At 54.3% G+C, this 24,349-nt stretch overlaps 1 protein-coding gene across 1 annotated transcript in view; it reads left to right on the top strand.

Annotated features, from left to right (window-relative positions):
- The window catches only part of RAB11FIP4 (RAB11 family interacting protein 4 (class II)), an 85,882-nt gene extending 74,568 nt beyond the window's left edge, over nt 1-11,314 (top strand). The window contains exons 10-14 of the mRNA XM_006764066.1: nt 2,301-2,382; nt 2,843-2,980; nt 3,054-3,212; nt 4,285-4,428; nt 5,506-11,314. Of these exons, the coding sequence (XP_006764129.1) occupies nt 2,301-2,382; nt 2,843-2,980; nt 3,054-3,212; nt 4,285-4,428; nt 5,506-5,622 (640 nt within the window). The 3' untranslated portion in view covers nt 5,623-11,314. The remainder of the gene's footprint in view (nt 1-2,300; nt 2,383-2,842; nt 2,981-3,053; nt 3,213-4,284; nt 4,429-5,505) is intronic.
- Nucleotides 11,315-24,349: the final 13,035 nt, after the last annotated feature.

Here is a 24,349-nt window from a genome sequence, read left to right as displayed (position 1 = left end):
GAGAAGACACAGGCCATGGGAGCTGGCCCTGGACTGGAGTCTGCTCCTCTCTACAGGGTGCACGAGCTGGAAGAGATGGTGAAGGATCAGGAGACCACGGCCGAGCAGGCCCTGGAAGAGGAGGTGCGGCGACACCGAGAGGCCTACAGCAAGCTGGAGAGGGAGCGGAGCACAGAGATCGAGCTGCTGCACACCAGGTGGGCCTTTCCCCAGAGCCGGCTGCCTCCTGACCCCCCTCCCCCCACGCTCCTGGCAGCCTGTGGGGCAGTGCTGCCGTCCCCATTTTAGAGACGGGAAAGCAGCCAGAGGGGAGGCCCTGTGTCCTAGCAGTTGTACTTTTGATACCTAAACACGTGACATGTTCTCTAGGCGTGTCAAAGAATGTTTATAGCAGAATTGTTCACAGCAGGTAAAACTGGAAACAACACGTGTCTGGGTAAAAAGCCCCCAAACCGGTACTGTTGCCTGATGCCTGGGCTGAGACTAATGTCCAGGCTTGGAGCTCCCCCTGCTGTCAGATTCTTCACTCACCCCGGGCCCACAAGCCACGGGAAATGGAAAAGCTGGGCTCCGGTAGAGACGTTAGAACCCGAGGCAGGCAGGGAGAGGGGTACTGACCTGGGATTCGGGGCTGGTCCCATCAGTTCCATGAGCTGGAACGCACTAGGTCACTTCCCTGGGCCTCAGTTTCCTCACCTGTCATCCCTCCTCCCTGCCTGAGGGTGGGTGAGCTGATGTACATCAGAGCACTGCTAACGGGTGAGGGCTGTGCCTGGGCCCTGGCAGAGCGCACAGCTGCCCCCACACTCGGTCCCCAGTGTCCGGGCTGAGCCTTCTTGGTGTCTGCTGGGCACCATGCGGGGAGGGTGCATTGGGAGGTGGGCTCCCACCTTGCCCCTCAGGGCTGGCAGCAGGTGCTTCCCTGCCTGCAGAGATCAGGCAGGGCCAGAGGGCACTAGTGCACTTGGTGCCCCTCCACCTGTCGGCGAGACCTCCTAACTCCCCTCTGCCTGGACCCGCTTTGTTAGCTTTACCACCAGGGGTTCACTCATGTCTCGAAGCTGCTGTTTTGCATCTGTTTCTGGAGGCTGGTCCCTCATTAAGTGGCACTGTTTTCTGTCTGCTTCTGACAGCGGGCCAGGGTGGCTGGCCTGGGAGGTGTCTGGGAACAGGTGGTGGAGAGGACAGTGAGTGTGGGCCAAAGGCCAAACCACAGAAAGCCAGCCCTCTTGGGAACTGCCTCCTAACCCATGCCCCTTGCACAACCCCAGGGGGCGCTGTTCATATCGAATATGCAGACTGTGCTCCCAGAGTCATGCGGGGTGCTTTGTTCCTCACATCCGCCACCATCTCGAGTTCCCCATGAGGTGGCCGCATCAGAGTGCATGCCTGAATTTCTTTCTGGCCTGGCCTGTGGGCCTCTCCTGGAGCAGGTGCGGGAGGCAACCAATCAATGCCTCTCTCACATCAATGCTTTTCTCTCTCTCTTTACCCTTCCTTTCCCATACACTCTCTCTGGAAAAATCAGTGGGAAAAATACCTCCGGGTGAGGATTAAAAAGAAACACCACTACCTACCTGGGCACCCGGGCTGTCTCTTCATGGGGTCGCAGCAGGACAGTCCCTGGTGAATGCTAACGTAGAGGATTACGATTATTGGAACTGATTCCTGTGGATGTCAGGCAGCCGGACTGAGCTCTCAGAAGGGAGAGCCCTGATGAGATGCTGTGGGGAGAACAGAAAACAACTACGGTCATTGCTTTCACATTGCGGACTCCAGCAGGAGGGCCCTGTCAGACAACCACAGGGTGACTTCCTCTCAGGAGACAAGCATGCCCCTCCAAGCATGCCCCTCGTTAGTTTCAGGCCGTAAGGGCGCATGTGAAAAGAATCTTAACGTTCTTATTCACAGATGAGTGAATCACGAATAATATAAAAATAATTCAGTGTCTTTACCATTTTTCCTTGGATGACGGGAAGCTTAAGGCAGTGTTATCGTTTGAAATAATTATTTATATTCTCGGAGACAAGCATGCCCCTCCAAGCATGCCCCTCGTTAGTTTCAGGCCGTAAGGGCGCATGTGAAAAGAATCTTAACGTTCTTATTCACAGATGAGTGAATCACGAATAATATAAAAATAATTCAGTGTCTTTACCATTTTTCCTTGGATGACGGGAAGCTCAGGGGAGTGTTATCGTTTGGAATAATTATTTATATTCTCTTGCTTTCTGGTACCTTTCCTCCTGCGGGAGCAGAGGATTGCTGCAGGCTGTCTGACATCTGCGTCTTTCTCTCCTCAGGGTGCAGCAGTTAGAGGAGGAAAACACAGAGCTCAGGACAACAGTGACTCGGCTCAAGTCGCAAACAGAGAAACTGGACGAGGTGAGCAGCAAATGCAGCACCGCCCAGGCCTGGACCTGGAGCCAAAGGCTCAGACAGGCAGCGTGGCCACGCGAGGCCTTTAGTTTCTGAAATTCTAATAAAATTGCCCTAGAAAAAACAGGCAGTAAGATATGAATAATGAATTGTCTTCCTATATTTCTGATTTTCTGCAGTGAATATATTTCCTTTTACAATAAAACGGAGAAAAGGGTTTCTTTCTAAACGCTCGGCTGCCACCTTCTAGCCGAGTTTCACCTGGCATCACTGAAGGCGGCCGAGGCCTCGGTGTGTCCGCGGTTCTAGGGTCCTAGGGACTGGACGTTTCCGTAGCGGGACTCGGCGGGCTCTGTCTCGGGAGTGGTCTGTTTGCCTGAGGTGCTGACACGGATCCTCGGGGAGCCCCGGGGCACAGTGAGCCCCTCTGGGAACCTTCCTCACTCCCCCGGTTCTCCCGGCCCAGGAGCGGCAGCGCATGTCCGACCGGCTGGAGGACACCAGCCTGCGACTCAAGGATGAGATGGACCTGTACAAGCGCATGATGGACAAGCTGCGGCAGAACCGCCTCGAGTTCCAGAAGGAGCGGGAGGCCACGCAGGAGGTGGGTCCCGGGCCAGAGGGCCCCAGGTTCCCTCCTTGGCCCTGCTCCCACCAACGGCCTCTCCCCCACGCAGCTCATCGAGGACTTGCGGAAGGAGCTGGAGCACCTGCAGATGTACAAGCTGGACTGCGAGCGGCCAGGCAGGGGCCGCAGTGCATCCTCCGGCCTGGGCGAGTTCAGCGCCAGGGCCCGCGAGGTGGAGCTGGAGCATGAGATCAAGCGACTCAAGCAGGTGCGCCCTGGGAGCCTCAGTGCGGCGGGATCAGGTGTCCAAGGCCCTGGGGGTGGGTTCCCACACACTCCTGCCTGCTCCACTCAACAACCTGCTGTCAGGGCTGCTCGCCCTCATCTCTCAGCTCAGGTAAGGCAGCCACGGCTGAGGGAGGTTTCCGGGGCTTTCCTTGGGATCCAGAAAAAGAAATAGACACCACTCTTCCGTCCTCGGCACGTGGGGTGGGGAATGAGACTCCCCCCGGCTGAATATTAGTGCCTCCCTGTGTGGGGTCTCCCAGCAGACCCATCTCATAAGGTTTCTGGGAGCACTCCTATAATGGAGATCCGTCATGGGTCAGGGACGAGGGACCAGGAGGGACAGTGACCAAGTGAGGGAGTGATGGCTGCTGAAGCCCCATCCTTAGCCCGGCTCTGGTGGGAGAGCGCCGTACAAATTATACCCCTGCGTTGGCTCCATGGCAGCTGATGCTGGTGCTCACCCTCCCATGGCAGTGCTAAACCCAGCTCTTCTCATCCACCAGGGGGCGCCCGGGGTCCCAGGTGTGAGTCCTTAGAAGCCTTAGGCAAAAGAGCATGGGGTTGGTGAATGGGTCTGGGCAGGGCATGGGCGGGCGGGGTCTGGGGAGCGAGGGTGCGCCTGGAGAGAGCTCCCAGAGCAGCACTCCTGAGCCCGGCTGCAGGAGGCGCTGAGGAGAGAGGCCCCTGCCAGCCCAGACACCCCAGGGCATCGCTTTTCCTCCCCGAGGGGCCAGTGTTGGAGGAGCCCCGGGTGGGCAGTGTCCCCACACAGGGCCTCAGGGGCTCCATTCTGGCTCATGCACCCCCAGGGAGGAAGGGGTGACCTGAAACCAGGCTCCCCGAGCAGGGCTGTGACTTCTAAGAACCCCTTGACCTCCCAGGACCCAGCCCTTTCCCCCCACCCAAGCCTGGCAGCGGCCACATCATCTATGGGGTCCTGACATGACACCCGCCTGCGGGGAGGGTACTGGTGGGAGTCGGGTGACAGTGGATGCAGACAGGTGGGTTCTGGATGCTTCCGGGAGCTGATCGTGCCTTCGTTGTCCTCACAGGAGAATCATAAGCTGAGGGATCAGAATGACGACTTGAATGGGCAGATCTTGAGCCTCAGCCTCTACGAAGCAAAGAACCTCTTTGCCACCCAGACCAAAGCACAGTCCTTGGCTTCGGAAATCGACACGGCCTCGCGCGATGAGGTAGCGTTCCCATTCACTCCTGCTCTCACTTCGGGGCCTGGTCCTCCTGTAGCCCTGCCCCATCCCCGCCTGTTGCAACATCGAGCCCCAGGCTGCCCAGAGCAGGGAAAGCAGACCAGGCCTGGCCCCGGGGAGGCCCCATCTGCAACGACCCTGAGTGAGGGCAGAGCTGCATGAGGGTTTCATCAGCTTTGATTTCCCGCAGGTGGTGGGAGGAGCTCCGGTTTGGAGCTTGAGTCTTAGCTCAGCCACGAATGTGCTGAAATGGCCAGTTGATTTCATGAACATGTAGCCCAGGGGGTCTGTGACTCCCCTCCTCCAAGCCACTCTGGAGCACCTGCTGGCAGTATGCCCTCACTTCATCTTCTGACGACGCGGGGGCTGTCGGAACAGACTGGGAGGCCAGGACACAGGATCACTGAGCCTGTGGAGGGGGAGGGACCCAGGCCTCCAGCACCAAAGCCCCCCCTTCCTGCCCCACCGGGGTACGGTTATAAAAGCTCAGGTCTCTCTCCAAATACTCCGGTTACATTTAAACATGAATCTAAGACAGTCATTGAACCCCTTACCCTGTGCTGGGACCCCTGGCCTCAGAGAGCTCCCAGGTGAGCCGGGGAGATGCAGCATTTCAGTGACATCCCAAAGGACTGTCAGGAATGGACCTGGAGAAGGGCAGGGGCAGTGGTAGGGCCAGGGGTGGCGAGGGGGCCATTCCAGGCTGAGGAAACAGCCTTACACGTCTTAGGGCCCTGGGGTTTTGGGTGTTCGTCTTGATTATAAATGCCTTTGGCCAGTGTTCTCAGCTTTTACCAAAAACTTACCCATACCTGGGCCCCTCCACAGACCAGTCAAATCAGGATCTCTGGAGGTGGGCCTGGGCATCTGCATAGTTCACTCTCCTTGGGTGTGAGTTGAGCTGGGCTTTAGACTCGTGTCCTGGCACCGAGTGCTGAGGTTGGTCTTGGGGCTGCCTTGCCTGGGTTTCCAGAGCTCTGTCTGTGAGCACTGGCTCCCTGTGAGCCCGGGCACCTGACTCCGCCCAGGACGGCCTCTGACTGCCTCTCCCATTACCATCAGCTCATGGAAGCCCTCAAGGAGCAGGAGGAGATCAACTTCCGGCTGCGGCAGTACATGGACAAGATCATCCTCGCCATCCTGGACCATAACCCCTCCATCCTCGAGATCAAACACTGAGACGGGGGCTGGCTGCAGAGCGGCCTAGGGACCCCGGGACCCCAGGACCAAAGGGCAGACCCTGCCTGAGGATGCGGCCCCAGCCGGGCCCCCACACACTGAAAACGTATCTCTGGCCACCATGTAATGTGTACTGGTGTGGACGCTGAGCACACAGCGAGGGGTGAGCGTGGGGCCGTGGCTGGGGGTGACTCGGTGCCGTTAGCTGTCCATGCACTTTGTGGCCCCTTTGCAGGGGCAGAGCGTCCTGGAGGCTTGTGGGGGCAAGGTCTGCAATCAGGAGTGACTGTAATAACAGGAACTGGAAGCTTGTGGTGCAGATACTGGATAAAATGATTCTACCTCTGGGGTGAGGATTAAATACTCTAGGGAGACAGCTCTTTCTCCCACCCATGCCTTCTGGGAGCAGGAGCAAAGCTATGACCTTTCCTGGGAGTTCAGCTGTCCTACAGCGGTATCCTCGCCAGCCTCTGTAGCCACCTTCGAAGTCAGGTGCTGGAGCTCAGAGAGGAGGAAGTGGCGTTTAGGGGGACGTGAGGAGGGGCCCCCACCAGCCCCCGCCCCGGCCGGCAGCCCCTGCGATGCTTGTGCACCGTGTGTCCAAAGGACTCGGGCTTGCTGCCGAGCCACCTTCATCCTGAGAAGCCTCGTGTTTTTAGCGCCCTCCGTGCCCCTCCCATCCCTGCTGACCTACCTCTCCCTTCCTGTTTGGTTTTGTTTTGAGACCATGAAAAATAAGCAGCGGTCACTTGGCTGTAACGTGCAGGGATTAAAGGAGGGAGAAGGAGGCTGAGGGATGGGGGTGTTTCAGGCAGGTGTTGGCATCGGGCAACCAAAGACGTGGTTTTCGGGGAGGAGTACGCTCGCCTCCCCACCAGGTTCCTTCCGCTGGCTGCATCTGGAGAGAGAAGCCAGGATGGACCATCGGCCGCTTCTGGGCCTGGCAGTGGGCCTTGCTCACCACCCTGCGTTCTGCGCAGCCTGGTGACAGCAGCCGCGGGCGCGGGTGTTCAGAGCCAGGCCTCTGGGCTGGGCTCAGCTGGGCAGGGAGACCCCGGCATCCCAACTTCTAGGAACACACCTGCGTTCGGTCCTCAGCCCGTGGGAGACGAATGCTGCCCTGGTGGGAGACACAGTTGGGGAAGTTTCAGGGAAACCTTAGTCCGTCCTCGGGGCACGTGTGGGAGTTCACACACATTTTCAATGTGATCTTTTGTTCCCAGCAGCTGGGAGTAGATGGGGTACTTTTCCTCTGAGTTTTCCCAGCGGTTCTCCATTTTATGTGGCCGATTCGTTTCCTCAATCCAAATATATAAACATGGATGGTCTTCATTTCCCCCCTGAAGTTTGCTTTCGTTAGCACTTCTAGTGTACAGGGAAAGTTTGGGCATGTTGTGGAGGGCGTGGAGGGGAGTATGCCGGGAAGGTAGGGTAGTGGCTGGTGAAGGGGGCCCCTGGGGACTTGGGGGTTCCCTGCTCACAGAAGTAGGCTGCGGCCACGACCCACCTTCTTTCCAGTCCTGTCAGCTTTTGCTTTGGTTGGATTGTGTGATTTCTTTTCAAGAATATGTGTGGGGTTTGTTTCAGGCGGCAAATAACGGGGCTGCGTTGGCTTGATGTAGGAGTTTGGGGCCCCCCACACCAGGAAAACCAGGGCCGGAGTCCGTCCTCCGGAGCCTCTCAACCCCTTGGGACACTGGGCTCCTCGGGCTCCACCGAGGGTCTGAGACGCGGCTCTGAGACGTGGCCGTGGAAGGAAAGCATAGGGAGCCGGTCTCCCGAGAATTTGCGAATAGGACGGGCGCCAGGAATGAAAGGAAAGGAAAGATAATCTGGACCTGGCTTTGGTCGGGGTTTTACTTGGGAAGGAGTCCCGCAGAGATGTTGGGGGCTTGCCCCGATGAGCATTTTATGTGTAAAACTACAAGCTCTTTAGCTGCAGGGAGGTGGGGGCGGCCCCTGCCTGAGTTGCAGTCTCAGAGTGTGGGAAGGGATTTCTGCCTTGGGGAAAGGGGCGGGAAAAGCGGTCAGCCCGCAGCGTTCTGCGCTTCCTCCTGCAGGGGGCGCCACAGGCACACTCCCCGAGGAAGCCCCGCGTCTGAAAGGCCCTCAGGACCTGGTGCAGGGCGTGGGGCCTCTGGACGAGGGCGGACTTTAACACGAGGCTGAAGTCCATGTAACACACGCCTCAGGCCACACCCAGCCTCTGACATCAGCCAGAAAACCTCTTAGGAAACCTCGTCTGTCCAACTGGCTTTTTCAGATGACACTTTAGAAAAGCTCTTCTGTGCCTGAAAGCTAGCCTGAGGAGGGCGGGGGCCTCGGGGTCCCAGCCCCCCAACCCCGGCAGGTCCCAGAGTTGCGCTGACTCTGGGTCTGCCCCGTTCCTGTGTGTCCTCCTCCCTCGTGTGTTCTCAGGTTGAGGGTCCTGCCCTGCTCGCTCAGTGCTGGTGAACAGTATCCAGGATGCCCAGTGAAATTTGAATTTCAGGTAAACGACCTAATTTTTAGTAGAAGTATATTCCACGCAATAGTTGGCACATAATTAAAATGGAGAGATTTTTGAAATTCTGATCACAGGCCCAAATCCCCAGAGGTTCTGATTTCATGGGTGTGGGTGTGGCCCAGGCTTCGGACGTTGGAAATGCCCCAGGTGATTGTGATTTGCCTGGGTGGCCTGTCTGGGTTTTGGTTTTGGTTCTTGCTAAACCCAGGTAGGAACCAGCACTACCTAGAGCGGCGGTCACCAACGTTTCGGACCTCACGGACCACCCGTGTCCGCGGACGACTGGCTGGTGACCGCTGCCCTAGAGGGGCTCCTGCAGAGACGCCCACTTCACATGACACGGGCCTGTCCCTGCCCTCAGCTCAAAGCCAGACAGAGCTCACGGAACCAGCACGTTAGTTTTACCTCCAGAACCTAAGAGAACGGAAGCCCCTTCTGTTAGATTCTGTGGGAAGGTATAAGAAATAAAGTTCCAGTACAAAGAAATTTTTTTAACTTTGACGTGGCCAGAGTTAGACAAGATGTTTTATTTTAAATGTGTTAGATCCTTGCCGAATTGTAAGAGGGACCTTTCTTTAGCTCGACTTGACTTCTGACCTGGTAAAAACACAAAGCCCGAGAGAGAACCTTCCCAGGCCCTTGGGCCTGAAAGGGTGGTTCTCGCCTCTGGGTGGACATTGGCATCGCCTGGGGGGATTTTTAACATTCTGCTGACTGGGCTGACAAGTTGGCGTTTAATTGTCCCGGGTGTGGCCCAGGCATCTGATGTTGGAAGGGCTCCCCAGGTTTTGCTAATGTGCAGCCCGGGGACTGGGGGCTGGGGCCTGTCCTGGAAGGTTGCTGGCCAGGGAACACGGGAGGACGTGGCTGTTGGGCTTCTTAATCCAGGTGTTAGATGACAGGCAGTGTACTGCTGGGCGGGTGGTGGGTTTTCCTGAGGTGATTTCCGATGGCCGGAAGCTAGCAGACCCCTTGACCCCAGAATGCCAGGCCAGAAGCCTTCAGGAGCTGGCGAATCCACCTGTTCTCACCAGCCTGCGGGTTAGCCATCGTGAGTGGGCAGGTCTGCCTGGTGCCCACAGTCAGTGGGTGGCAGGAGGGGGAATGGAGGAGGAGGAGCAGGACAGTGGCAGGGAGCCGACAAGCAGCCTCAGAAACAGTGGGCTTTGCCTCGGGTCGGTCCCCTGGGTGGGTAAGAGTTGCCCCAGCTCCTCCCTGAGTAGCCAACCCAACACCCGCCCACAATCAGGAGGCTCCAGGTGCTGTGACACCCGGGAGTCTGGTTCCTGGCCCAGTCAGGAGGGCACAGTGTGGGCGCTTTTGTTACAACGAGGGACAGGCCTCCCAGGACTCCTGGGGCCGTGGGTCAGGGAGAAATGAGCCCTCTTTTTGTGCTCTGTGGGTGTGTGTTTACTAGTAATGAATTAGCAAATATAACTCTAAAAGCTAATTTTAGATGTGATTGGAAACAGAGGAAGTTTTTGGATGGTCACCGTTCCAAGGAAATGACTTTGTTGTCCCCGCAGATCTGCAGCGACTCTTTAAAGGCCTGAGGTGGGTGTTAGATTGAGGAGCGGGCCATCCCCTGCTGTCATCTCCAGCCTTTCTTCCCTTGGGACTGGGCAGCCCCTCTAGGGGGTGATTCAGGCTGCGAGACAGGCATGCTGCTGCGGGGCCTCAGGCTGGGGGCCAGGCCCCCCTGTCACTCTGAGCAAGTCCCTCCCTTCCCTGACCCTGGGACCTCTGGGTCCTGCCCGCCTGCTCTGTGTGTGCATGAGAGGGCGGGGAGCAGGGGGAGCAGGGTCACGGCTGCCCACCTGGGAAAAGAGACCACTTTCTAGAAAGTTGTTTCTAAAAGCGTCAACCCTGGGGAGGTCGATGTGCCATGATTTTGTTGCTCCCACCTTGTGCTTCTCTTCCCATTGTGACTGTAACGGGGGGATGTCTGCCCAAGCCCCCCAGGAGGGGTGGCTGGGAGTGGCACCCCCGGCCACCCCCGCAGGATCTAAGTGCAGTTGTCCCAGGAGCCCGAGCCTCCTGCCGGACCCGCTGTTCTGTGCTGCACAGGCTGCGTTTTGTGTGCATGGTTTGGGGGCATTGTCCTTGTGCCTTTTTCTCCCCGTCACCCCTGTACAGGACTTTCCACGTTGCCCCTGCCCCCTTTTCTACACCCTCTCGTTGCCCTGGCCCTTCCCGCGCCTGTAAATGTGTACATAGTGTTGCACTTCGTGTCCGCGTGCCTCCGCCACGTGCGGCCTGCTCCCCGTGTCCCAGCTCGCCCGCCGCGGGGACCGGGCTCCACTGCCCCTCGTCACCCAGCCGTGCAGACGTGGTCACTTGTACAGACTTTTCCATGGTGGTCTTAAGCTTGGGGGGCTCGGGCCCACTTAGTCCCTCGTCTAGCCTGCTGCTAGTGTGGAAGCCCCGCACACCAGAAAGGGTGACTTTGTGTAAACTTCTCCCACAAACCTCCCCTGCGTTGGCGTCAATATTTATAAAGTAGAGCGCACCTTCCCAGCCTGGGGCTTCAGCCCGGCAGGGGCGCTCCGGGTCTGCCGGCTCCGTGGGCCCCTCGGAGATGCACCCCCCGCCCCGGGGAAGCCGCTGCCATCTGGTGTCTAGAACAGCTGCGGGCAGGGGGGCAGAAGGAAGAGGCTTCTCGCTGCTGCCCCGCCTGCCGTTAACAACTGCCAAGCTCTCCCTCATCTGCTGAAGGTGCTCAGACCCGGGTGCCATTAAATCCTGCACTGACATCGGGACCGAGGTCAGACCGGGCGTGGCTGCAGACTCCCTCACAGCCGGCTGGCTCCCTTCACCCCACTCTCCCGGCTGGGCCTCCTGGGGGAAAGGGGACGGGGAGTTCCAATGGAATGAGCTGCACGTGTGGCCTCAGGTCCAAGGGTTGGTTGATGGCTTTGACTCTGTGGGTTCCACCTGAGTCTGTAGCCCCAGGAGCCTCCATCTGGAAGGGGCTTAGCTCTCAGCCCTCGGGCTCAGTGAGACCCCCGCCTCCAGGCCCCAGGGTGGGGAGAGTGGGGTGAGGCCCCAAGGCTGTGAGCCAGGGTCCCGAGCTCTCCACCCCCAGCCTGCTTCCAGCCAAAAAGAAGCAGGCTCTCAGAGGCGGGCTCCCTCGGGAACTAATGTACAGACTGAGGTGTAAATAAACAGTTTGCTTTTCTTGCCTGACTTAATGGTGAGTTTCTGTGGTGGAGGAGGGAGGGAGGAAGGCGGGGGCTGGTCCCAGGGCTCCTGGAGAGAGACCATCTCCCTACAAAGAGCAGGCCTCACCCCGTGTGCCAGATGCTGGTGCTGACCTGCAGGGGCTGGGGGTCTCCCTGCAGACTCCTGCTGTAGCCGCCGGCCCCAGGAGATGCGTGTGGATCCCAGAGCTCCTCCAATACCACCAGTCCAGGCCCAGGGCTGAGTTTGAAAAGCTTGTCCTCGCTGCAACCACGTTCCCTCTCCCAGCCAGGGCCTCCCAGGATCTCAGCTTGTCCACTTTCCTCCAGGCCAGCCCCTGGGCACAGGCCAAGTCCCCCACTCAGCCCTGGTTTCCCACTGCTCTGCCAGCACTGGGCCTGCCAAGCCCCAGTGTGGAGGTGGCTCCAGGGTAGGTGGCCAGACCCCCAGATTTCTACCCTCCTTGTTTATCCCTCCCTCGTTATTATAGGGTTCCAGGTGTCAAAAGGGTTCATAGGTCACCCTGCTGCTGGAGATGAATCTGCCCTCCCTGTTGGCCAGAATTTTAGGGCCGGCAAGACCAGAGGCCTGCACTTCCCCAGGGAGGCCCCGTGCCACGGGTCTGCCAGCGCAGGCGGGCGGCTCCCTACCCACTGGCTTCCCATGGCCTCCTGGGCTCTCGGGGAAGTCACCTCCCAACACTGAGGGTTGTGTTCTCTTGGACCTTATTCCCTCCATCCTCCTAACGTGTTCTCTTTCCTTCCCAGCTAGGGTTGCCAGGTTTTGCAAATAAAAATACAAGAGATCCAGTTAAATTTGAATTTCAGAAATAAGTTGTTTAGTTTAAGTATGTCCATGCAACACTAAAACGTTACTCGGTGTAGACCTGAAATTCGAGTTTAGCTGGGCACTTTCTAAAACTGGCAGTCCTATTCCCACCCTCCCAGGGCCTCTGCTGCCAGTCAGGTGCCTCCAGTTCCTGAGTGTTGCCCTGCACCCCAGTTTCAGAAACAGGTTCCTTCTTTCTTTTACACTATTTTTTAAAAAAATGTTTTTATTGATTTCAGAGAGAGAAAGGGAGCAGGTACTGGAAACATCAGTGATGAGAGAGAATCATCCCTTGGCTGCCTCCTGCACGCCCCCTACTGGGGATCGAGACCGCAACCAGGGCACGTGCCCTGACCAACCATGACCTCCTAGTTCAGTGATGGCGAATCTATGACACGCGTGTCAGAGGTGACACGCGAACTCATTTTTTTGGTTGATTTTTCTTTGTTAACTGGCATTTAAATATTTAAATATCAAAAATATAAGTCTTTGTTTTACTATGGTTGCAAATATCAAAAAATTTCTATGTGTACCACGGCACCAGAGTTTAAGTTAGGGTTTTTCAAAATGCTGACACGCCGAGCTCAAAAGGTTCGCCATCACTGTGACCTAGTTCATAGGTCGATGCTCAGTCAAGGAGCCACACCAGCCGGGCGCCACCACTTGCAGTGGTTCTCAGCCTTCCTAATGCCGCGACCCTTTAATACAGTTCCTCATGTTGTGGTGACCCCCAACCATAAAATTATTTTCGTTGCTACTTCATAACTAATTTTGCTTCTGTTATGAATCGTGATGTAAATATCTGATATGCTATATGTGTTTTCTGATGGTCGAGACCCACAGGTTGCACATTAGAATCACCTGGGAATCTTTAAAATCCTGATTTCTGGGCCTCATCCTCGATTCTAATGTGCGGCCAAGGTTGAGAACCGCTGCTTTAGAGAGTCTGGTTTTGCCTTCTCCCCAGCCTTCCAGAGCAGCTGCTAGCATTTCCGGAAGCTCTGGCCCCCTCGCAGCCTGCCTCGGGTCGTGTGTAGACATCAGGAGCCTGAAAAGGACTTGGCATGGAGGTGAATGCTGAGTCGAGTCAGGGAAGTGGAGGGGAGCAGAGTGGTGTCCTGGGGACCAGGGCATTGCTAAAGGACCCCAGTATCGACTTCGAATGTGCTGACGCTCACAATCCTCAAGCCATTAACCATTTTCTAAGCGCCGACTGTTCACGGAGAGGTTCCTGGACTTGAAACCAGAGGCCTGGGTCCGGACCCCCTGCCCCTGGCTTCCTGCTGTGCCTGAGCCAGGTACTCACTCTGGGAGCTTCAGTTGCCTGGACTGTAAGCAAAGGAAATGACAGTTCCTCCCGTGACGTGACGAGGAGCACCTGTGTGGTGTGTGCCCAGGCCCCGGGTGGGGACCCAGTCGGTGCTGCAGCATCAACATCTGGCTTTCGGGAGGTAAGACTCCTCTTCCCCCACAGATTATCAGAGTGTCTCCCCTATCGTGTTAGTTTTCCAGGTGCTTGTAAAAACGCACCACAACTGGGTGGCTTTACACCACAGACATTTATTCTCTCACAGACCTGGAGGCCAGAGCCTGAAACCAAGGTGTCAGCAGGGTCGGTTCCTCCTGGAACTTCAGGGAGGGTCGGTTCCGGGCCCCTCTCAGCTTCTGCTGCTTGCCAGCATCTTGGTGTCCCTTAGCTTGTGGCTGCGTCTTCACGTGGACATCTTCCTTCGGGATATCTGTTCAAATCTTGCTTTTTAAAAATATATATATATTTGTATTGATTTCAGAGAGGAAGGAGAGGGAGAGAGAGATGAAAACATCAATAATGAGAGTCGTTGATTGGCTGCCTCCTGCAACCCCCTATGGGGGGATCCAGCCTGCAACCCAGGCATGTGCCCTGATGGGGAATGGAACCGTGACCTCCTGGTTCATAGGTCGATGCTCAACCACTGAACCACACCAGCTGGGCCCACCTTTCTTATAAGGAGGCCAGACATTGTAGTAGGACCTCAACTTGATTACACCTGCAAACACCCTATTTTCCAATAAGGCTGCATTCACAGGCACCAGGACTTAGGGCTTCAACATATCTCATGGGGCGGGGCGGGGGGGGGAGTGAGGGGGACACAGTTCAACCAAGTGTGCTATGCTGTGTGTGCAGGTGGTGCCCTCTGCACAGGTCCGTGCCCACTCACCAGTCTTGAAGGTTCCCTGACCACTGTAACAGGTGACGTCATCCCCACGGCCCCCAGAGGTCTCAGCTCCTGCTAAGTGTTTCACTGCCAGATCCCACCAACTCGCTGGGCCCTTAACTGTAGGGGCTTTTAGAGTTGTCTGTGACCAGGTCAGAGTCTCCTGAATGGGTCCAAAATATCAGCACGAAATCACTCAACCAGCCAACTGAACCTGCTGAGCAGCACTGCGTGTGCCAAGCTCGGTGCCCAGCACTGGGAGTTGGTACAGAAAAGACAGAGGCTTCTGTCCTGGGGGAGGGGAGAGGCACCAGAGGACTGCGGGAGCTGGGGGCCAGGGACGCCTTCCCCAAGGAAAGGGTGTTTCAGCAGGGCCCCGAAGGACTAGGACTCAGGAGCTACACGTGGGGGAGGCTTGTAGAAAGCTCCGCCCTTTCGGGATACTGTGCCTGGGAGGGGGGCTGGTGAGGCAGCACAGCCTGGTGGGCTAAGGGTAGTTCTCAGTCACCCATTAAGCAAATGATTTGTTTGAGCAGCACCTGGTTTAGGGCTAGTGCTGGGCTGTGAAGGTGAGCAAAGCCGACCCGCTCCCCATCCCCGTGACACAGGAGCGTCTAGAATGCTGGATGGGAGAGGCTCCGCCCGGCTGCACAGGTGCATCACCTGGGGGAATGTGAAGCCACGTGGGTCCAGGCAGACCCCGGAGCCATCGCAGGCTCGGTTCCAGGCCGTGGCACTTAAGCGAGCATCACAGTAAAGCGCGCTGTAATCTTATTGATGGCGGAGGGTCTTGCCTTCAAGTTGTAGAAAAACAACATCCGAGAAGCACCAAAGGGGAAGCACAGTGAAGGAGCTGCGCCTGTGTGTTCGGGACCCGGCCCAGCCTGTGGACTTGGGGTGCGGCGGGGCTGGGCACTGTTGTGGGGGCTTTTTTGTTTGTTTTGCTCAAATTCCCCAGGTGATTCCAGGGGTGAGAATCACCGATGCAGACTCACTCCTGAAACCGTTTGAGGAGTTGGGAGAGTTCAGCTGAGGATGGAGGAGGAGGAGGGGCCAGGTGAGGGAGGTTGGGGAGGGTACGGGAGCAGGAACAGAAGGGGCAAAGGCCTTAGAGAACCAGCAGAGGAGCAGGACCGCCCGCTGCGGAAACGCCTGGGAGCCGTCAGCTCAGAGCGAGATTCAGAGCAGCAGGCGACCAGGTAGGTTGCTGAGGCGAGAGATGAAAGCAGCCTGCACTCAGGTAAGACCTGGTTTTACTGTTTCTTTGCTGAGTGGGACGCGGAGTTGGAATCACTGGGTGTTGGTGGTCACTTGGGCAGGGGAGCCTGGCTTCTCACAGCCCTCCTGGGAGGTCTCCAGCCACCGGCCTCAGGAAACGACTTGCTACAGCCAGAGTGGGAAAGCGATTCCCCCAGCTCCTCACGTTCAGGCCTCAGCGCAGCAGGCCAGCACCCCAGGCCTTGTCGGGTCCAGAGACCCGTGGTCAGCAGAAGGATGTTCGGTGGTCAGCAGAGAAGTGTTTGGTGATCAATAGAGGGGTGTTTGGTGGTCAGCAGGGGGATGGTCGGTGGTCAGCAGGGGGATGGTCGGTGGTCAGCAGAGGATGGTCGGTGGTCAGCAGGGGATGGTCGGTGGTCAGCAGGGGGTGCTCAGTGAGGGTCAAGGCAGGTTCCCCTCCAGTCGGTCCATCTGGGTGTCTGTGCTGACTTTGGAGCCCTGGGAATTGGCATGAGGCCGTCCCCTCTGAGCCCCTCCCCCCTGCTAGGCCTGCAGGAGGCTGCGAGGAGGTGGTGCATGTTAGCTTTTACCTATTTAGGGTTTGCTGCGTGCCGGGCAGTGTTCTGAGTGCTTGCACTGTTTTGTGTCATTTAATCCTCAGACAACCATGAGGTGGGTGGTAGGAGTATCCCCATTTCCAGATGAGGAAACACCACCACAGGTGACCTAACTAGCCGCAGGTCACCCAGGATCCACACTCAGGTGCCGGGGTGGGGAAGTATCATCCCAGAGCCGCAACCGGCTCCCCCAGGAGTGGCTGCTTAGGCTGGGGAGGCCCTGCAGCCGGGAAGGCTTCAGGGAGAAGGCAGCACGTGCTGAGCCTAGAGCTGGGGGGCTCCCCGAGGGCCGAGGGGCCGTCAGAGGGCCTGGCAGGGCACAGTGGGCGCAGTAGCGTGGAAGTGGGAACTTGTGCGCCCTGTTTGCTCTGATGAGGAGCAGGAGCAGGCTCACAGGAGGACGGTCAGCACGTGAAGTGGGCTAAGGCGTCAATCATGCTCCAAGGCCCTGGGCGAGGTTGTGGGCTTTAGGGCCCAGGGAGTCCAAAGCCAACTTCAAGCCAGTCCTGCCTGGAACTAACCCGGGGGCTGGGGCTGCAGGAAGTCCCCCTCTGGCTCCTGCGATTCATCCAAGCTCTGGCTTTATTATTGGGGTCTGATTGGGGCTCCAAGACATTGGTATGACCTCTAGGTTTTTAAAAAAAAAATGCTGTGCCCAGCCAGTGTGGCTCAGTGGTTGAGCATCAATTTATGAACCAAGAGGTCACAGTTCAATTCCCGGTCAGGGCACGTGCCCAGGTGGCAGGCTCAATCCCTAAGGGGGGGCGTGCAGGAGGCAGCTGGTCCATGATTCTCACAACTGATGTTTCTGTCTCTCTCCCTCTCCCCTCCTCTCTGAAAGCAACAAAAACATATTTAAAATTGTTTAAAAAGAAATACAGCTGCCATTGACTTATTCTCTCCCTATGGGCCGGCCACTGTCTGTTGAGACACGGGGTTGACTTCCCCTCCCCTCGAAGGTGGCTGGCTTTGCGACTACAGTGGGGCCTTGACTTACGAGTGTCCCGACTAACGAGTTTTTTGAGATACCAGCTGCCTCTCGGTGGAATTATTGCATTGCGTTGATAGAGTAATTTGATTTAACGAGCTCCTTAACGAGCTCGGTCTCGGAACGAATTAAACTCGTAAGTCAAGGCCCCACTGTATTTGATCACTAGATACAAATGGCATCGTCTGGCAGATGTGACATTCTGGGGTTGCTCAGCTCTGGCCTTAGGTGGCCTGCAGGGAGCTTCTGCTTCCTTCCTCTCGAAATGCGCCTTCTTGGAGACCAGCGGCCAGGCTGAGGAAGCCCGGCAGCCACTTGGAGGACAGCTGGAAGGCCCAGTGTGGCCTCACCCCCGGGCCAACAGCCCCAGCCAAGCTCCCGGCCAGTGTCGGCCACGGGAGTGAGGCTACGTTGGGCCTTCCAGCCGTCCCAACGCCCGGCAGCACCCGATGGAGCAGAACTGCCTGGCCAGCCCAGAGTAATGAAGTTCTTGTTGTAAGCTCCATGATGACACAGCAATAGATGCATGAAACACAGGTCTTCAGTGCTTTCTTCTCTACCAGGCTTCCTCCCAGAAGGCCCATCTTTCCCCCGAGGAATCCATGGGGGGCAGAAGGTGGGGGTGTGCCTGATTTCACCACATGTACTGGTGCTGAATTACAGAGAATAGCCATGTTTCTGGTCAGCCTCTTGTAAACTGAGTTTCTCTGAAGTCTTTATGAGTGATAATATGAAACAGTCTTTCTGGGGACTGTTAGCTGCTTTGAGTTAATTTGGTCATAGTATGCTGCAGCTGCTCAGCGCGGTACAAGCTGCGGCTCCCGCCTGGTTTGGGGGCTTCTGAGGAGCCTGGTGCTGTTCAGCCCGCGGCCCACCTGCCAGCTCTCCCGGCCCCTTTCAATCGCACAGCCACCTGGAAGCACTGTGTTCAGAGAGAATGCCCCCGAGTGGAGGAGTCAGGAAAAGGTAACAACTAAACACGGGGGAAGGGGAGAGAGAAAAGCCAACCTGCACGATACCTGAGGATGAAAACCTGGCTTAGTTCTAATGTCGACAAACGTGGCCACATGAGTTTTTGTGCTGGCGAAGGGACTGTGAAACTTGACCAAAGGGACAAGTGTCAGGTTGCTACTACACCCAAGGAAAAGGGTGGTGCCCGCGTTTCCCTCCCTTGCTAACTTTAGTAGCGAATAATGAAGAAGGTTGTTCAATTTTTAACTAATGCAGGGGAGTGGCTAAGAGCTAACTCTCCCGTTTTGTGGATGAGGAAACGGATTAAACAGCCGCTGGGAGGCCCTGGGCATGGCCCATGTTACATCCAGCATCTCAAAAGTTTCAACTATTCCACCCTAGCTGGTTTGGCTCAGTGGATAGTGTCAGCCTGGGGACTAAAGGGTCCCGGGTTCAATTCCAGCCAAAGGTACATGCCTGGGTTGAGGGCTTGATCCCCCCACCCCCACCCCAGTAGGTAAAGGAGGCAGCCAATCAATGGTTCTCTCTCATCGTTGATGTTTCTATCTATCTCCCTTCCTCTCTGAAATCAATAAAAATATATACTTTTAAAAAAGTTTCAACTATTCCACACAAATAACAGCAGCCCTACATACCTAGAACCGAAAAGGGTGTTCCTGGTATGTAACCTCCTGTATCAACGAACTGTGATTGCTATGTAACAAACCAGCCTCAAAAATGTAGTGGCTTATAACCCAGCAATGAATTATCTTCAGGATTTTATGGGTCGGCCGGCAGTTCCTCTGCTGGGCATGCATGTGGCTGCATTCGGCTGCAGGTCAGCTGGCAGGAAGGGCCAAGGTGGCTACCCTTATCTGTCTGGCAGGTGGTGCTGGCTTTCAGCTGCAAAACTTCTCGTTGCCCCTCATCCTCCCAACAGCTGGTCTGTCTTCCTCACACAGTGGTCTCAGGACCTTGTGCTGAGGTGGTAGAGGCAGAAGCTGTAAGGTCTCTTGAGACCTAAGCTTCAGTATTCACACAGCTTCACTTTGCCACATCCTATTGGTCGAGGCAAGCCAGGGGCAGCCCGTGTCCAAAGAGGAGAGAGACAGACTCCACCTTTCGATGGGAAAAGCAGCAAAGAAGTCGTGACCGCATTCAATCTACACCTCCAGCATTCCCTAGCCTTCTCTCCTGCTTTATTTTGCACCCTTGTACTTACCATCATCCGACATACTATATGTTTTGATTATTTATGTTAAAATGGAAGCGCCGCCAGGACAGGGATCTGTGCTGCTGAGTCACTGCTATGGCCCCAGCACGAGAACAGGGTCTGGCAAGTAGTAGGTGCTCAGTGAGGACTCACTGAAGGAATGAATGACTGGGTGCTCTTACCACCACACTGCATGGAGGTGGAGGTGGGCACGGCCTCATTCTTGCCCAGTAGGAGGAGCTCTCACTTTTGGGACAAATTTTGGAGCATCTTGGCCAGTGCAAAAGCTCTCTATTAAAAACAGTACACGTAAGTTTAGGAAACAGGTTAGACCATTGGCGTACAGCTGTTTACTCCTGGAAGAGGGACAAAGCCAGGCTCCTGGGCCTCCCCAGCTCAGAAGTAGACCTGGAGAGGCCCACAGTGACCCCCGTCAGTGAGCAACCCAAGTGCAGCCCAGGGCTGGCCATGACTCATAGCAGGTGGGTCAGAAAGAAAGGGATTCAAAAATTACCTACTTTTTTTTTTAGTGGTTTTTTTTTTTTAAGTTGACTCTTAGAGAAGTTTTAGGTCCACAGCAAAACTGAATGGAAAGCAGAGTTCCCATATTACCCCACCCCCTCCCCCAGCACCAATACCCTGCATTGGAGCCTTACGTCTGTCAAGGAAATGATCCACTTATAAGGAAATACTCATCCTACTAAGTGAGAAAAATCAGAACACCATGAAACACACAAAGGTGAAGATGAATCTAACTCTCCTAACTGCACTGTAAATGCTCTTTCATCAGATTCATTGATTTAAAAAAGAACCATTATGTGCCCCTGAAAAGAAAAGAAAAGACACTAAGACTCCATCACCTGTAAATCCGTTGTCACCCTGATTTCTAATTTATAATGTGAAAAGAACGTGTATCTCAGAATCAATGAATTACAGTGTGTTTTATACACACGAGAGTGCAGGCACCGTGCTTCTCTCTGGTGGTAAGACTGCGGGTCCTTTGAATTCTCTTCTTTAAAAGTGCTGTTAAAAATGTTCCCGTCTCGAACAAATGGTGCTGGGAAAACTGGGTAATCGCATGCAAAAGAATGAAGTTGGATACTTACGCCATATACAAAAATTACCTCAAAATAGATTAAAGACCTAAACATAAGATCTGAATTGATATCTCTTAGAAGAAAAAATAGGGAAAGTTTCATGACATTGGCTTTGGCAATGACTTCTGGGATATGACACCAAAAGCACAGGCAACAGGTTTAAAAATAGACAAATGAAGCCAAAGCCGGTTTGGCTCAGCGGATAGAGCGTTGGCCTGTGGACTGAAAGGTCCCAGGTTCGATTCAGGTCAAGGGCATGTACCTGGTTGCAGGCACTTCCCCAGTGGGGGATGTGCAGGAGGCAGCTGATTGATGTTTCTAATTCTCTCTCTCCCTTCCTCTCTGTAAAAAATCAATAAAATATATTTTAAAAAAATAGACAAATGAAACTACATCAACCTTAAAAATCTTGCAGAGTAAAGGAAACAATCAACAGTGAAAAATTAACCTACAGAATGTGAGAGAATATCTGCAAACTGTATATCTCATAAGAGGCTAATATCCAGGATATATAAAGAACTTCAACTCAACAATGAAGCCAAATAAGCTCAGAGGGATTTCATTTCTTTCTTTCTTTTTTTTTAATTTAACAAAAATACAAAAATCTACAAAAATATATAGTATAAGTCTAACCTGGATAAAAATTGTCAAAGGACTTGAATAGACATTTTTCCAGATAGCCAATACGCGTATGAAAAGATGCCCTTCATCACTAATTAGGGAATTGCACATCCAGCCACAATGAGATACGATCTCATACCCATTAGGATGGCCATATAAAACAGCAACACAAGTATTGACATGAATTTGGTTTTGGAACCCTTGTGCACTGTTGGTGGGAATGTAAATTAGGACAGCCACTATGGAAAACAGTATGTAGGTTCCTCAAAAAATTAAAATTCCCATGACCCAGCTATCCCCTTCTGGGTATATATATCCAAAAGAATTGAAGTCAGGATCTCAATATATTTGCACACTCATGTTCATTGCAGCATTATTCGTGATGGCCAAGAGGCGGAAGTGAGCTAAACGTCCATTGTGGGATGCGTGGATAAAGAAACATTTGATGGAATATCATTGGGCCTTAATAAAGGAAATCATGTCATGTGACAATATGTATCAACCTTGAAGACGTTGTGCTAAGTGACATTATGCCAGTCACAAAAAGACAAATACTGTGTGATTCCGCTCGCATGAGGTACCCTGAGTAGTCAAACTCCTAAAAACAGAAAGTAGATTGGGGGTTGCCAGGGACTGGAGATGGAGGGATTAGGGGAGTTGCTGTTCGATGGGAACAGAGATTCAGTTTGCAAGATGAAAAGGTGCGGGGATCTGTTGCACAACAATGTGCACATAGTTAACATGACTGTAGTGTCCATTCTAAAGTGGCTGAGATGGTAAATTTTATGTACTTTACCACACACAATAGCTTTTCTGGGTTTTCCCCAATCACCACAATCTATACTTTTCTTAAAGTTCTGCAAATAAGCAAGAATGGCCGTGGCAGTGGCAGGTGGGCCATGCCAGACTGGGTTTGTGTACCCTCCGTGGGTGCGGTGTACGGGAGGCTGGCAGGTGCCCGCTCTTCCTCCCCCCCCACCCCCCACCCCCATCACCAGGAACCTCTCTTAGAACAGATGCTGTGGCCAGAGGCCAAATAAGCTCAGAGGGATTTCATTTCTTTCTTTCTTTTTTTTTAATTTAACAAAAATACAAAAATCTACAAAAATATATAGTATAAGTCCTCATATTTTCACTGTTTCAGCTTTTTGCCTTTTACAGAGTAAAAACATTACCAATAGAGTCTCCTATCCAGTCTCCTTTATACCCTGCTTTGTCTTTCCGTTCACTTTAATAATAAATGCTATGTATGGTCCTACATCATGCTTGCTCACTCTGTGCTGATAATTGTCCCTTTGAATCTAGCTCGGTCCTTTTAATAGTGACCTGATCCATGGTATGGGCAGACTCGGGCTCTTCCATCCAGGTCGCCGCCAGTTCTTCACTCCCGCTAGCACTGTCGCCGGGAACATCTGTGAGGATCGCCTGGTGCGCCCCCATGGGTTCCTCCTGGGCAAGGCCACCTTGTTTAAAATGATATTTATTCGGAGTCTCGTGCCAGGGGTTGAAGGGCAAGGCAGGCGGGAGCAAAAGCAAGCGGGGGAAGGTTTTGTTTACACAGAGGGTGGTTCCGGCGGGATCAGTGAGGAAAGGTCACTTCTCCTGACCCCTGCAGCCTGGCCTCAGCCCTCCTGGCTCCCTGCATCTTCCTCCAGGGCCAGTCCCGTCCATGCCTGCACCGCCAGGACAGAAATGGCCCGGCCAAGGTCACATAGCGGCTCACAGATCGGGCAGAGAGGCTAGGGCAGATGCTTGGCCCTGGCTCGCTGGGGCCGCGGTCTCCGCTTCGGCTTCCGTGGTAACTGGCATTGGTCGTGGTTTTTCTGCACCAGGGCTCTGGGCCCATCCCAGGCTCTGCGGGCGCCGTGCCCCCGGGCTGGTTCACAGGAGACCCCAAGGCCAGCTCCGCCCAGCCCCAAGAAGAGACGGTGGGGCCAGCCAAGTGATCATTCAGCTTCTGGGAAACAACTCGGTGTCCAGCTGACTCTCAATCTCTTCCTAACACCCGAGAGGCCGCATTGGCAGTGTCTGAGAATGGGCGGTGGAGGGCCCTGTGCATTGTCAGGGTCCTGGCAGGCGGTGGGCCTCAGAGCAGCCTCCTGGCACAGTCCCTAGTGATAAACACTCTTCTTGCAGAGTAAAGGAAACAATCAACAGTGAAAAATTAACCTACAGAATGTGAGAGAATATCTGCAAACTGTATATCTCATAAGAGGCTAATATCCAGGATATATAAAGAACTTCAACTCAACAATGAAAAAACAAACAAACAACCTGGATAAAAATTGTCAAAGGACTTGAATAGACATTTTTCCAGATAGCCAATACGCGTATGAAAAGATGCCCTTCATCACTAATTAGGGAATTGCACATCCAGCCACAATGAGATACGATCTCATACCCATTAGGATGGCCATATAAAACAGCAACACAAGTATTGACATGAATTTGGTTTTGGAACCCTTGTGCACTGTTGGTGGGAATGTAAATTAGGACAGCCACTATGGAAAACAGTATGTAGGTTCCTCAAAAAATTAAAATTCCCATGACCCAGCTATCCCCTTCTGGGTATATATATCCAAAAGAATTGAAGTCAGGATCTCAATATATTTGCACACTCATGTTCATTGCAGCATTATTCGTGATGGCCAAGAGGCGGAAGTGAGCTAAACGTCCATTGTGGGATGCGTGGATAAAGAAACATTTGATGGAATATCATTGGGCCTTAATAAAGGAAATCATGTCATGTGACAATATGTATCAACCTTGAAGACGTTGTGCTAAGTGACATTATGCCAGTCACAAAAAGACAAATACTGTGTGATTCCGCTCGCATGAGGTACCCTGAGTAGTCAAACTCCTAAAAACAGAAAGTAGATTGGGGGTTGCCAGGGACTGGAGATGGAGGGATTAGGGGAGTTGCTGTTCGATGGGAACAGAGATTCAGTTTGCAAGATGAAAAGGTGCGGGGATCTGTTGCACAACAATGTGCACATAGTTAACATGACTGTAGTGTCCATTCTAAAGTGGCTGAGATGGTAAATTTTATGTACTTTACCACACACAATAGCTTTTCTGGGTTTTCCCCAATCACCACAATCTATACTTTTCTTAAAGTTCTGCAAATAAGCAAGAATGGCCGTGGCAGTGGCAGGTGGGCCATGCCAGACTGGGTTTGTGTACCCTCCGTGGGTGCGGTGTACGGGAGGCTGGCAGGTGCCCCGCCCACCCTGAGAGGCGGGCTCTTCCTCCCCCCCCACCCCCCACCCCCATCACCAGGAACCTCTCTTAGAACAGATGCTGTGGCCAGAGG

This window comes from Myotis davidii, unplaced genomic scaffold (genome assembly GCF_000327345.1).
Source record: "Myotis davidii unplaced genomic scaffold, ASM32734v1 scaffold699, whole genome shotgun sequence".
In the NCBI taxonomy this organism is placed as follows: Eukaryota; Metazoa; Chordata; class Mammalia; order Chiroptera; family Vespertilionidae; genus Myotis; species Myotis davidii.
The sequence above is the reverse complement of the archived record's forward strand: the minus strand, read 5'-3'. Positions and strand labels throughout refer to the sequence as shown.